The 14,131-nt window shown below is 36.4% G+C and overlaps 1 protein-coding gene across 1 annotated transcript in view; it reads right to left on the reverse strand.

Annotated features, from left to right (window-relative positions):
* Nucleotides 1-14,131, reverse strand: part of WDR63 (WD repeat domain 63) — a 74,748-nt gene that overhangs the window by 15,215 nt on the left and 45,402 nt on the right. The window contains exons 15-17 of the mRNA XM_011956112.1: nucleotides 11,390-11,534; nucleotides 9,481-9,568; nucleotides 1,671-1,801 (exon numbers count right to left, since the gene is read on the reverse strand). Coding sequence (XP_011811502.1) covers nucleotides 1,671-1,801; nucleotides 9,481-9,568; nucleotides 11,390-11,534 — 364 coding nt within the window. The remainder of the gene's footprint in view (nucleotides 1-1,670; nucleotides 1,802-9,480; nucleotides 9,569-11,389; nucleotides 11,535-14,131) is intronic.

Raw genomic sequence — 14,131 nt, forward strand, 5'->3', positions numbered from 1 at the left:
GGCTAACATGGTGAAACACTGTATCTACTAAAAATACAAAAAAAAATTAGCTGGGCGTGGTGGCACACGCCTGTAACTCCAGCTGCTTGGGAGGCTGAGGCAGGAGAATTGCTTGAACCTGGGAGGTGGAGGTTGCAATGAGCCGAGATCGTGCCACCGCACTCCAGCCTGGTTGACAGAGTGAGATGCCATCTCAAAAAAAAAAAAAAAAAAAAATTAGCTGGGCGTGGTGGCACACGCCTGTAACTCCAGCTGCTTGGGAGGCTGAGGCAGGAGAATTGCTTGAACCTGGGAGGTGGAGGTTGCAATGAGCCGAGATCGTGCCACCGCACTCCAGCCTGGTTGACAGAGTGAGATGCCATCTCAAAAAAAAAAAAAAAAAACAAAACAAAAAAGGAAAAAGCAGAGCTGCCAGAGTGAGTGAGAGGGAGGTTGGTGTAGATGAGGTAGAGAGATAGGCAGGGGACAAATCTTATAGGCCATGGTGTGAAAAGTCTGGATTTTATTCATGTTGTACTGAGATGTCACTGAAGAGTTTGAGCAGGGGGTGTCATGCTTTAATTTCTGCTTTAAGATCTTGCAGTCATTGATCTTTCTAAATCTGCTCTGATGGTGTCATTCCCCTGCTTTAAAAAACTTTGGTGCACAAAAAGACAAATATTGTGTAATTCCACTTACATGAGGTATCTAGAATAGTCACATTTGTAGATACAGAAAGTAGATGGTGGTTACCAGTGGGTGGGGAAAGAAAGGAAGAGGGAGTTATTGTTTAGTGTGTACAGAGGCCCAGTTTGGGATGAGGAAAAGCTCTGGACATGGATGGTGGTGATGGCTGTACAATATGAATGTACTTTTCCAACAGATTATTGAACTCTTTTGGGAAAGGAGTTTCTTAATACCACTGAATTGTACATTTAAAAATGGTTAAGATGATTAATTTTATGTTACATATATTTTACCACAATTAAAAAATTTTTTTTAAACCTTGCTGTGAAACCCAAGTTATAAAGCACATATTTATTTGGTAGTGTCCCATTGCTTACTAAATGAAACTCAAATTACCTAACACAGCAGGAAAGGCCCTTCAGTACTGGATTCCAACCAAGCATTCTAGACATACCTTTCTCTCTCACACCAAACTATTTAACTATCTTCAGACAAATCCTGGACTTTCATAACTCCAAAATATTGTTCAGGCTGTTGTTTCTGCTTGAAATTCTACTCTCAACCCGATCTTTGAGATTCCTTCTCAACCTCCAACGTTTTGAATTGAGTGAGTTTTTTACTGTCTTTGTAAAAAGACAATAAACACAACCTCCGTAGACTGTGTTAGCCCAACAAAACAGTATAGTTTCTTAGTAAATCTCCAACGCTTAGTATGGTTTCTTCCAAATGATAAAGGTATTTGATGAATATTTATAGATCGAACAATATATTATTAGTTTAAAAATATGCAATTTTACAGATTTTTCCACATGTGTTCAGGAACATTTTAAAGATGAATTTATGAGGTATCAAAGTTAAAAATATTTAATGCAAACAAGCATACTAAAACATGAAAATGGTATAACTTTCATGTCTTTACATAGCAAAAATGTACAACAGATATTGTTATAATATATTTCAGTATAAATAAGTATTAATTTTAAAAGCAGATAATCCAAATTTACCTCTGTTCCCACGAAGAACTTTGTGCAGAAGTCATCTATTGGCTTGAGAAGATTGGGCATCCTACTTTCCAGATTATGGTATGGGTTCATTTCTTCTGCCTTCGCTGTTTTGCTCTGTGCTAACACTTTGTCTTTCAGAGGAGTGTGGGTAGAAGGAGTACATACTTACAGTGAAACATCTTTTAAAATGTAGACAGTTTACATTTTCTGCCCCTTGCCACCTACATTTGCCCTGTTCCCTTCCCAATGTAGTAGGCATAAGTTCAAGCATTTTAGATTTCTAATTGAGCAAAAGAACCCTTTTTTGTTCCAAACCAAACATCAAGGACTGTACTGTATTATAGCTCTAGCTATACACGCACATAGTGTAAGAGCATCGCTAATTCGGGGGCTGAAACACAAACATCATCAGCAACCTGTTTCTTTTTAGAAGTATTTGATACTACTCTGTTTTAAAAGTCTTTTTGTAATCTAAAATTAATAAATGTTATTTATTTAAGCTTTGGAGAATAGAGAAAGGTGTGAGTAAAGGAACAAAATCATTCATTATTATGTCTCCCAGAGATAATATTAAAGTATTGTGACTTTTCTTGTGAATCCACTTTAAAAAAAGAAAACTGGATCATATACTATTTCAGTTTTACATACTGCTTTTCTATTCTCTTAAAGCTATGTCCTAAACATTTTTCTAGGTAACTTACTAGTTTTTCAAAAATATGATATTCAATTCCTGGGAAAGATGGTAGAGAAATATATGCTCATAAAAGCCTCCTCTCATCACACTTTTTCAATATGTCTTCTGAGGTATATCACCCAAGAGGAAACAAAAAACCATGAAACCAACCAACAAACAGGCAAGTGAAAACTAAAATAGGAGAACAAAAACTTCAGCTGTACTAAAAAGACATATTACATTAAAAAAACTTTAGCATAATTCTGGACAAAACTTAAAAATGATTAGCATGATTTAGTTGGTATAGTCAGCCAACACTTTCTTTGTTTGGGATCTACAGGTTTTGAGAGTTATCTTTTCCCACTAAAACAGACATCAAAAACGAGTATCAAAATGAGCCAAACATCAAACTAGATCTTTGAATAGCTGTACTACAAAGTGTAAACCAACATTTCAAACATGACTGGGCATATTCAATCACAGTATTCTCATTAAAAGATATTATTTATAATACATGTAGGAAGAGCAAAAAGGCATTTTGTACCCATTTAATATATACAATTAAAATCATTAAAATATTTATTTCAAATTCTTCACTCTCATTTGATAGCTGTTCCTCTCTTTTTAAATCATGTACACAAATATATTAGAGAAGTAGAATATGTATATAATTTATAAATACATACACATACATTGAGAATCCGTACTTAAAAATGTTAAATGAGGGGGTATAAGATTAGAAGTGTGGAGCCTTGGCCGGGCGCAGTGGCTCAAGCCTGTAATCCCAGCACTTTGGGAGGCCGAGACGGGCGGATCACGAGGTCAGGAGATCGAGACCATCCTGGCTAACACTGTGAAACCCCGTCTCTACTAAAAAAAATACAAAAAAAAAAAACTAGCCGGGCGAGGTGGTGGGCGCCTGTAGTCCCAGCTACTCGGGAGGCTGAGGCAGGAGAATGGTGTAAACCCGGGAGGCAGAGCTTGCTTGCAGTGAGCTGAGATCCGGCCACTGCACTCCAGCCTGGGTGACAGAGTGAGACTCCGTCTCAAAAAAAAAAAAAAAAAAGAAGTGTGGAGCCTCCTGGTCTCATAAGGGGAGGCAAGACCCTGATCTACAGGGTTACAACTGATAATGAAAAGGAAGAGGCAAAGGTGAGATAAATGTAAAGGAAAACATGATTATCTTGAGAGACTGGAAGTGGAGGCCTGAAGAGAGAATCAGGAAAGACTCAAGTTATCAATCCTGTTCTGGACACATTGACTTGGATAGGGTAGACTGGGTTCAAACCCAGGAGACAGTAAGCGTCAGATGGAGAATTCTCAGCAGAGATAAAAGTTAGAGCCATGCAAGTAGACTGTGTTACCAATGAGGAAAGCACACAGCTGAAGTTAAATTTCAAGGTATATTCATGAGTAGATGGCAGCAAGGTGAAATGGAGCCAGGAAAGAAGATAGAGGAGGAAAAACAGAAGAAGTAGCAGGATAGGAAAATCACAAATGCTAAGAGAAGTGTAAGCTCCAAGAAAACAGGCTGAGTTAATAGCATTTAATGCGGTAGAGCAGGGGTCTGCAGCCCCTGGGCCACAGATACTGGTCCATGGCCTGGCAGGAACTGGTCAGCACAGCAGGAGATGAGCAGCAGGCGGGCGAGAGAGCATTACTGCCTGAGCAGTATGTCCTGTCAGACAGCAGCAGCATTACATTCTCACAGAAGCGTGAACCTTATTGTGAACTGCACATGCAAGGGATCTAGGTTGCTTGCTCCTTATGAGAATCTAATGCCTGCCCCCTCACCTCCCCCTACCACCCAGTGGAAAAATTATCTTCCACAAAACTGGTCCCTAGTGCCAAAAAGGCTGGGGATGGCTGTGGTAGAGTCAAAGAAGGTGAGGCCAGGGAAAAATGTTATTAACTACATTTATTCAGAGTTGACGGGAATAACTTTGGATACTTAGATTCAAAATCATCCTCATAGGTCACGGATTTCCTATCCTTTGAGATAGTAATAATAACAGCAACTGACATTTATTGAATGCTCACTACATGCCAGGCACTAAAGTGTGTGCTTTATAGGAATCATTTCATTCAATCCTCACAAGCACTTCCAAGGTGGTTATGCATTGATCCTCCTCCAAGGATGAGTAAACTGAGGCTCAGAAAGATTAAGTAGTTTAATCTCAGAGAGATTAAGAGATTAAGCAAGGTCTCACACATGGTAGCTAACATTTGCTGTGTGTTGACTATGTGCTATTCTGAGAGCTTCGTGTATAACTCACTTCATCTTCACAACACCCTATGAGGTAGTTCTCTTTATTATTTACTCCCCTAATCTTCCTCACTCTATTTTCAAATGGATTTAAAAGCAAAAAAACAACTAAGGTACAGAGAGGTAAGGTAATTTGACTTGGTCAAATAATACATTGTGGCTTTGGGATTTAAACCCAGACCATCAACTTCAATGTGGCTGCTATGCCACATTGCTTAGAAGAATATATGGCTCTAAAGGCTATTCCAACAGAGGAATTCCAAAAGCATTTAAAGCAAGGGTTTCCTTATCAGAATAAATACAGAATTTCTTAAAGTGACCACTTAGACGAGCATGGGTTGTCATGGACCTACAATGGTAGATAAAGGGTGCGTGGTCCCTGGCCACTTGTCATGGACCTACAATGGTAGATAAAGGGTGCGTGGTCCCTGGCCACTAGATAGTGACAGGGTACCAGACACTGACATTAAGTCTCAACAGGCCTCAAGAGAAAATGGGATAGCGAAGACTTGTGATACACAGTCAAAGGAGAAACCAGTACAGGATCAAGAATCAAAACGTGATCACGAACCATATGAGTATACTCTAGTTAAGAGGGCCAAGTCTGGCCAGAATGAGTGGATAGTTGGCAGTGTGACCAAAGGAAATTCGAAATACCATAATTGATCTCAAAGTCTTGAAAGCTGGCCATTCACACAGGAGGCAGATCATAGCCATATAGTGACCTTCCCCCTAAGATCAGGAACAAAACAGGGATGTCCACTCTCACACTTCATTTAGCATTCTGGAGGCTCTACACAGTGCAATCAGGTAAGAAAAAAATAACCATCCAGATTGGAGAAGAAGTAAAACTGTCTTTATTTGCAATGACATTATTATTTATATAGAAAACTTGATATGTCTAAAAGAAGCCACTATAACTAGTAAGAGATTTTAGCAACATTTCAGAATACAAAATTAATATTCAAAGATAAATTGTAGGCCAGGCGTGGTGGCTCACACCTGTAATCCCAGCACTTTGGGAGGCCAAGGCAGGTGGATCACCTGAGGTCAGGAGTTCAAGACCAGCCTGGCCAACATGGTGAAACCCAATCTCTACTAAAAATACAAAAATTAGCCTGGTGTGGTGGCGCACGCCTATGGTCCCAGCTACTCGGGAGGCTGAGGTAGGAGAATCACCTGAACTCAGGAGGTGGAGGTGCAGTGAGCCGAGATCATACTACTGCACTCTAGCCGGGGAGATAGAGCAAGACTCCATCTCAAAACAAACAAACAAAAAAGATACAAATTGTATTTTTATACACTGGCAATGAACAATCGGAAATTAAAAAATTTTAAGTACCATTAACAAGAGCACCAAAAAATATGAAGAATATAGAAATAAACCTGTCAAAAGAGGTGAAAGACCTGTACACTGTAAAGTACAAAACATCTCTAAGAAATTAATGACCTAAATAAATGAAGAGATATACTGTGTTTATGGGTTAAAAGACTCATTTTGTTAGATGCTAATTCTCATAATATTGACCTACAGATTCAATACAATCCAGTCAAAATCATAGCTAGCTTCTTATGCATAATAAGTTGTTCCTAAAATTCACATGGAAAAGCAAAAAGATTACAACAGTCAAAAACTACTTTGGAAGATTAACACTATCTAATTTCAAGACAAATTATAAAGCTAGCATAATCAAAATAGTGTGGTATTGCTCTAAAGATAGGCCAATGGAACAGAATAGAGTTTAGAAATAGACTCACATATATATGGACAAGTGTTTTTTGACAAAGGTGCAAAGCAGTTCAGTAGAAAGAGGATGGTGTATTCAACAAATAGTGTGGGAATGCCATACACAAAAAAATGAACTTTGATCCATAACATACACAATTACAAAAATTAACTCAAAAGAAATCATAGACCTAAATATAAAACCACAAAACTTCTAGAAAAATTAGGAAGAAACATTGTCAGCTGTGGGATAGGCAAATATTTCTTAAATTCAACACCAAAATCATGATCCGTAAAACAATAAATTGATAAACTGGACTTCCTCAAAATTAAAAACTTCTGATTTTCAAAAGACTGCTAAGAGATGAGACAACAAATCACAGACTTGAAGAAAATACTTAAAAATCACATATCACTGGTCCTGAGAAAGAACTAGTATATGAAATATATTAAGAATTCTCAGAATTCAATAATAAGAAAACAAACAGGCCAGATGTGGTGGCTCACGTTCATAATCTCAGCACTTTGGGAGGCCGATTTGGGCAGATTGCTTGAGGACAGGAGTTTGAGACCAGCCTGGCCAACATAGGAAAACCCTGTCTCTACTAAAAATACAAAAATTAGCCAGGCATGGTGGCACATGCCTATAATCCCAAGTGCTTGGTTGGCTGAGGCATGAGAATCACTTGAACCCGGAGGCAGAGGTTGCAGTGTGCCGAGATCGTGCCACTGCTCTCCAGCCTGGGCAGCAGAGTGAGACTCTGTCTCAAAAATAAAAATTAAACAAACAACCCAACTGATAAATGGGCAAAATATTTGAACAGACACTTAACCAGGGAAGATATACGGGTGGCAAAAAAACATGTGAAAATCTGCTTGACAACTTAAGTCATTAGGTAAGTGTAAATGAGATCTGACTATGTATATTTTAGAATGGTTAAAAGGATTAACCATATCAACTGTTGGCAAGGATGTGGAGAAAATGGAACTCTCCATACATTGCTGGTGGGAATGTAAACTGGTAAAACTGGAAAATGCCTTGGCAGTTTCTGAAAAAGTAAAACATATACCTGCCATATAATACAGCCATTCTATTCCTAGGGATGTACTCAGGAAAGTATGAAGGCATATGTCTATACAAAGACTTGTACGTGAATGTTTGTAGAAGCTTTATTTGTAATAGGCCTAAGCTAAAAATTCAAATGTTTATCAACATGTGAATGGATAAACAACTGTTGTGTATTCATACAATGAAATGCCACTCTGTAATAAAAAGGATTCATTCAGACAACATGAATTAATTCTAAAATAATCATGCTAATTAAAAGAAGCCAGATTGCTGCACATGGTGGTGCATGCTTGTAGTCCTGGTTACTCAGGAGGCTAAGACAGGAGGATCGCTTGAGCCCAGGAGTTAGAGGCTGCAGTGAACTATGATCATGCCCCTGCACGCCAGCCTGAGTGACAAAGTGAGCCCCCATCTCTTAAAATAAAAAAAAAAAGAGTATATACTGTATGATTTATATAAAATTCTAGATAATGAAACTAACTTATAGTGACAGAAAGTAGATCCGCTGTGGCCTGGGAGTGAGGGAGGTGCTGGAGGGAAGCATCCCAAAGGGAATTCCTCTATGAATAAACTTTCGGGAGTGATGAATATGTTCATTATCTTGATTATGTTGATGGTTTCACGGGTGTGTACATATGTCAAAACATTTCAAATTGAACACTTTGACAACATGCAGTTCATTGTATGTCAATTATACCTCAGTGTGGTTGTTAAAAATGAATAAAAACCCCTCACACTTTAAAAGAGGTAATGATATCCTTATAAACTGGATAAAGGTAGTCACATCCTCTTGGCCACCTGTTTTCATTAGGTTAAAAAATAATACCAGGAAGTTTAATAAAGTTATCTTTTTACAAGTTACATTAACCTCTCTCAGCCTTGGTTTTCTTAATTATAAAATGGTAATGAAAATTCCCAGCTTGTAGATTGTTGTGATCATTAGCATCTGTTTTTGCTCACCATCATACTCCTGGGGCCTAGCACAAAGTAAGCAATTCATAAATATCTGTTCAATGAATGAAAGCATGTGCAATAGTAGCATGGTACCTGAACCATGGCTGGAATGCAATACATTAAAACCAATGATTGAATACAAAAGAGTAGGAAAAGAAGGAAGAGGAGGAGAGGTGGAGAAGGAGAAAACTCCCGTTAGATTCCCTCAAGAATGAAGCGGGCCCTAATAGAGAAACAGCATTCAATGTTTTAATAATGCTTTGAAAATGTCTATAAAAGTTTAGTGATTCAACTTTTTTCACCATGAGGTTTTGGGTTATATCAATAAAACACATGACTTCAAAGTGAAATTTTGCTCAAGCTGGGCATTAGGTATGTGTAACAAGTTTTTCTTAGATATCCTATCATTTAACTGAACATTGAAAAATTTACAAATGGAAATCCGTTTGATAAGGCAAATGTTTGGGAAATATTTCAATTGCTAGTTATTCTCGAACATTTTCATTATGCATTGCTCTCCGGGTGTGATATTCACGCATACCTTTATCTTAATAGTTTTGACAGCTTATATGTGCGCCCTTCAATTACTTCAACAAAGATGTGTGGGTTGAGTTGAGATAGACTTAAAAGTCAGTTTTCTTTTGTTATTCAGTTTTACCTTGGTGCCGTATAAATATTATTTTTAAAAATTATATTCTAATTGAGAATGGTAATTTGTTTCTTGATACTTCATAACTTATTTTGTTAGACTTCAGATGTGTTCCATTTTATAGCATTATTCTTTGAGCACATAACATTTTCATTAAGTGGGCTTCATTTTCTTTTAATGTAATGAGTTTCTGAAGACACACAAATGTGCTCAATAAATATTTGAGAAGCTGAAATGAACTGAATCTTTTTTGTGTATAGGCAATTTTGTGTGTGTGTGTGTGTATAGGCAATTTTAATGTGTTGGCAATAGCTATTATTGCCATTATAAAGTTCCACATTGGAGGGTTTGATTTTCTGTGTTCTTTTTACAAATTAGACTATCCTAGCGAGTAACTCACGCTAGTCATAATCAGCTACTAACACTCAAACTAGTAAATGTTTTTGTTTTTTTAAATAAGCAAAGGCAGTTACCTTGTGTTTTGCAAAGAAGATGGTCTTCTTTCAGGCTTATCTTGGTTGGACAGTGGTCTAAACTTGTTTCACCCTTGGACAGCCTTACCTTTTGGGAGAACATATAGCAAAGACTATTTCCACATATCCTGAAATTATCCTTGGGTAATTTATTCTTGCCTTTCCCTTCTGTTCCCATATTTAAGGAAACCCACCGCCTTTTTTTCCTTCCTTCCTTTTCCTCCCTCAAATTTCTAGTTTCTTTTCTCCATGGAATGCACCTAAACCACATTTCTAAACCCAGCTACAGAAAGGAGCTTGTCTGAGGACACATTTCCACATCCCAAATACTCATGTGTCATTTTCTTTCTGAAAAATGTCTTGTCTTGTATTCCATAACACATCCTTAGTAGTCTTACTATAAAATAATAACTTGTTACCCTGTTGCCTAAATCTTTCCGTTAAATGAGACTCCAGAAAGTTGTGCAGGGACCTGGCATCTGCTTGGCCACCTCCAAGTCCTCTCAGGAACACATCCACTGGAGTTCCAAAAGGCCCTGGGCCTGCACTGCATCCTGGTGGCTGGAAAGAGCAACTGTCACACTTCACAGTTTTCCCTCACAGCTCCCTCAGCCTCTTCTCCTTCAGGGTGTTTGTCTACACGCTATGCAATTATTCTTAGATGAGTTTGGGGTTGTTTGTTTGAACGATTTCATATAGCTCAGTAGATCCTACCCTCATTCCCCCAAATTTATAATCTTCTCTTTCCAATTCTTTCCCAATTATCTCAGCAATATTCTTATTCCTCTATGTTCTCTCTTCCATTGGGAGCAAATACAAAATAATATAATTTTTGTGATATTTATAAATCAGAAGAAAAGTATTAAGTTTAAAATTAAAACTAGACATTCTAAAGAAAGAGAGCCATTAAGTTTGAAGTCCGTTTATATTTTCCACACACATCTTGTCCATAGCTATATTTTTCTCAAATTAAAACTGCTTTTCTTAAAGCTCTGCCATGTGAGATAAATACAAACAACTTCTCATTCAGTTAATTTTCAGTTCTGTTTGGTCATAGGTATTATCAAGCTTTCTGTGGTCTAATATCCCAAAAACATACAGAAGGAACAATACCAGTTCCTTCTATTGATAGGCAAAATATGCAGAATTTTGGCTACAGTGGGGAGGAAAACTAGCTTTTCTGAGCTAACCTGAGTACCAACCAATTTTCAGGCAACTGACATGCAATTAAATAATTATTACACAAACCATTTGGAAATTGTGGCTTGTTTACATATGAAATATCAATCTTGAGTTCATGATGATTTTGATTTCTGCTTGGATCTAAAGAGACATCAAAATAACTTGTGGGGGGGAGGGAAAAAAGGGGGACAAGGGTTGAAAAACTACGTATTAGGTACTATGTTCATTACTTGGCTGATGGGTTAAACAGAAGCCCAAACCCCAGCATTATACAATATGACCATGGGACAAACCTGCATATGTACCCCCTGAATCCAAAAATAATAATTAAAAAATAATGAGAGCTTGAAGTTTTCCCAGGAACTCTGAAACCTATCATTGTTATTGGCACAGTTAGAATGACTGAAATGTTTTTCTGCTCCCTTTTTCTGTATATCGCAAACATCAGCTACGTCAGCAACCATATACTTCTTCATTGTCAACTTTTCGAAGTAAATCTGTGTAAATCATTATGCAATATATACAATAACATGTATCAATTAAAAATAAAGTAAAACTAAAAGTCCTCTCAATCAAGGAATTTATTGGTTGAATAAACACAAATTGTACAGTCTTGTGTTAATTTGAGCTGCTCTACTTTTAGAGACTGTGTGTATATGTATGTCTATGAATGCAAAGTAAATAGCGTATTACACAAACAGGATGGACTAAACCCCACATTACTTACCTTAGTGAGAGGTTTCCAGGAGAGATCTAGATGCAAAAAAGTAGATGGCACATCAAAAGGAATTTCAATACTTTCTTCCTTCTTTTTCTCTGTTGTTTGGGGGGTTAAAGGTTTCTGTGGTCTAATATCCCAAAAACATATTGTGCTAAAAAAAAGTTTATATATATATTTTTATTAAGTATAAACAAGAGGTGCAGCCTCAGGACTACCATTAATGCTGCTACATATTAGCATTGTGACCATGGCTATATTTTAATGTATCTGAAACTAAGATTTTTATGAACTGAGATAGCTTTGTACTTCCTATTTTAGAGGATTAAACTGTTTGTTATGTTGTTTAACAGCCTCCCTCATCTTGGGATAATAACATACATAAGAATTGAGTTTGAAATTGATGCAATCTTTTAAAAATACAAGTTTTATTTAGATATAAATCATATACTACAACATTCATCCAATTAAAGTGTATAATTCAATAGTTTTCAATATATTCACAGAATTGGGAAGCCATCACCACAATTTTAGAAGATTTTCGTCATGCTCTCCTGCCTCACCAAAAAACCTCATGCAGATTAGCAGTCACTTCCTATTAGCAGTTTTTCCCAAGCCATCCCACCAGTCCTAGACAACCACTGATCTGCTTCTTAGCTCTATAGATTTTACTATGCTGGACATTTCATACATCGAATCATATACGGTCTTTTGTGACTGCCATTTTTCTCTGAGCATGTTTTTAAGGCTCATTCGTGTTGTGGCTGGCAGCTATCAGGACTTCATTCCTCCTTACTGACGAATATTCCATTGTATGGATGTACTACATTTTATGTATCCATTCATCAGTACATTTGATAAATAAATTTGAATTCCACACACCCCCACCACAGCTTTTTGTCTATTACAAATGCTGCCAGTGAACATTTGTGTATGTTTGCATTTCTCTTGGGTGTATCTAAGACTGGAATTGCTGGGTTAAATGATAACTCTGTGTTTAATCTTTTGAGGAACTGCCAGATTGTTTTCCAAAGCAATTGCATCATTTTTACATTCTATCAGCAATGTGTAATCACTCCAATTTATCCACATCTCCGCAGGTTCACCAGCACTTGTTGCTTTTTGTCTTTTGATTATAGTCATTGTAGTGGGTATAAAATTGTATTTCATCAAAAGTAGTTTGGGTTCCTTTTGTGCTTTTGTTGTAATATCTAAGAAATCATCCCTCAATTCAAAGTCATGAAGATACGTGACTATGTTTTCTTCTAAGAGTTTTCTAGTTTTAGCTCTTACGTTTAGATCATTATTCCATTTTATATGTTTGTATATGGGATGAGATAGGAATCCAACACCATTTGTTGAAAAGATTATTCTTTATGTATTGAATTGTCTTGGCGTCCTTGTTGAAAATCAGTTGGCCAAAGATGTATGGGTTCATTTCCGGACTCTCAGGTCTTTTTCATTGATCTATGTATCTATCCTTATGCTAGTTCTAGTACATCTGTCTCTATTACTATAGCTTTGTAGAAAGTTTAGAAATTTGGAAGTGTGAGTCCTCCAACTTTTTTCTTCCTTGACAAGATTGTTTTGGCTATTCTAGGTCTCATTATTTGCATTCCCGTGATAACTAATGATATTGAGCATGTTTTTATGTGCTTATTGACCATTTGTGTATCTTCTTTGGGGAAATATCTACTGAGAACCTTTGTTCACTTTTTAATTGGGTCATTTGGGTTTTTATTGTTGCATGGTAAGAGTTCTTTTATATATTCTGGTACAAGTCTCTTATCAGATATATGATTTGTAAATATTTTTTCCTATTCTGTGGTTGTCTTTTCAATTTATTGGTAGTAACTTTGGAAGCTCAAAAAGTTTTAATTTTGATGAAGTCCAATTTATCTATTTTTTTCTTTTGTTGCTCTCACTTTTGGTGTTTCATCAAAGTCACATAATCTTAAAAGTGATGTAGTGAAAATAACATACACGGAGTTGGATATAATGTGCCTTGTACACAGTAGGTACCCAACAAGCCAAGTGTTATTTATCCTTATTCCTTTTTCCTCACAGGTTAACTATAAAAGTCAAATGAGATAATATATCTTTAAAAATTTTTAGAAGTTCCACACATATACATAGTGCATTAAAAATAATACTCTGTATATGTGTGAAACTTTATAAAGAATGTTCACATACACTATCTCATTTGATTTTCATAACCAACCTGTGAGGAATATGTTTCTGATAATGAAACTACAACACATTATAGTGATACTTGTATTAATTAAGTATATTTAATATTAATTATCCTAGTCTGTGAAATTAATTATATTCTTTGTATCATTTATGTGAAACCATATAATGAAAATGGCTAAAAATATACCATATTAGCTCTATAATTTCTATCACTGAAGTTATATATAATCTGATTAATAAATTTAAGATCTATTAAATAACTTAGATGTGTAAGTTAAAGTATTAAATAGCAACTCAAGGAAGACTAACAAATTTTTAAATATAATTTAAGCAATATAATTTATTCATTTAAATAATGGATAAATGGTTAAAATTAATAAAAATATTAATCATTTTTATATTGTCAAATCGATTTCTTGAGAAAACACCACAAGTGAACATTAAGATCTGTTTTTGGCCAGGCAGTGGTTCATGCCTGTAATCCCAGCACTTTGGGAGGCCGAGACGGGTGGATTACGAGGTCAAGAGATCGAAACAATCCTGGCCAACATGATGAAA

This window comes from Colobus angolensis, unplaced genomic scaffold (assembly GCF_000951035.1).
Source record: "Colobus angolensis palliatus isolate OR3802 unplaced genomic scaffold, Cang.pa_1.0 Scaffold41, whole genome shotgun sequence".
Taxonomy (NCBI): domain Eukaryota; kingdom Metazoa; phylum Chordata; class Mammalia; order Primates; family Cercopithecidae; genus Colobus; species Colobus angolensis.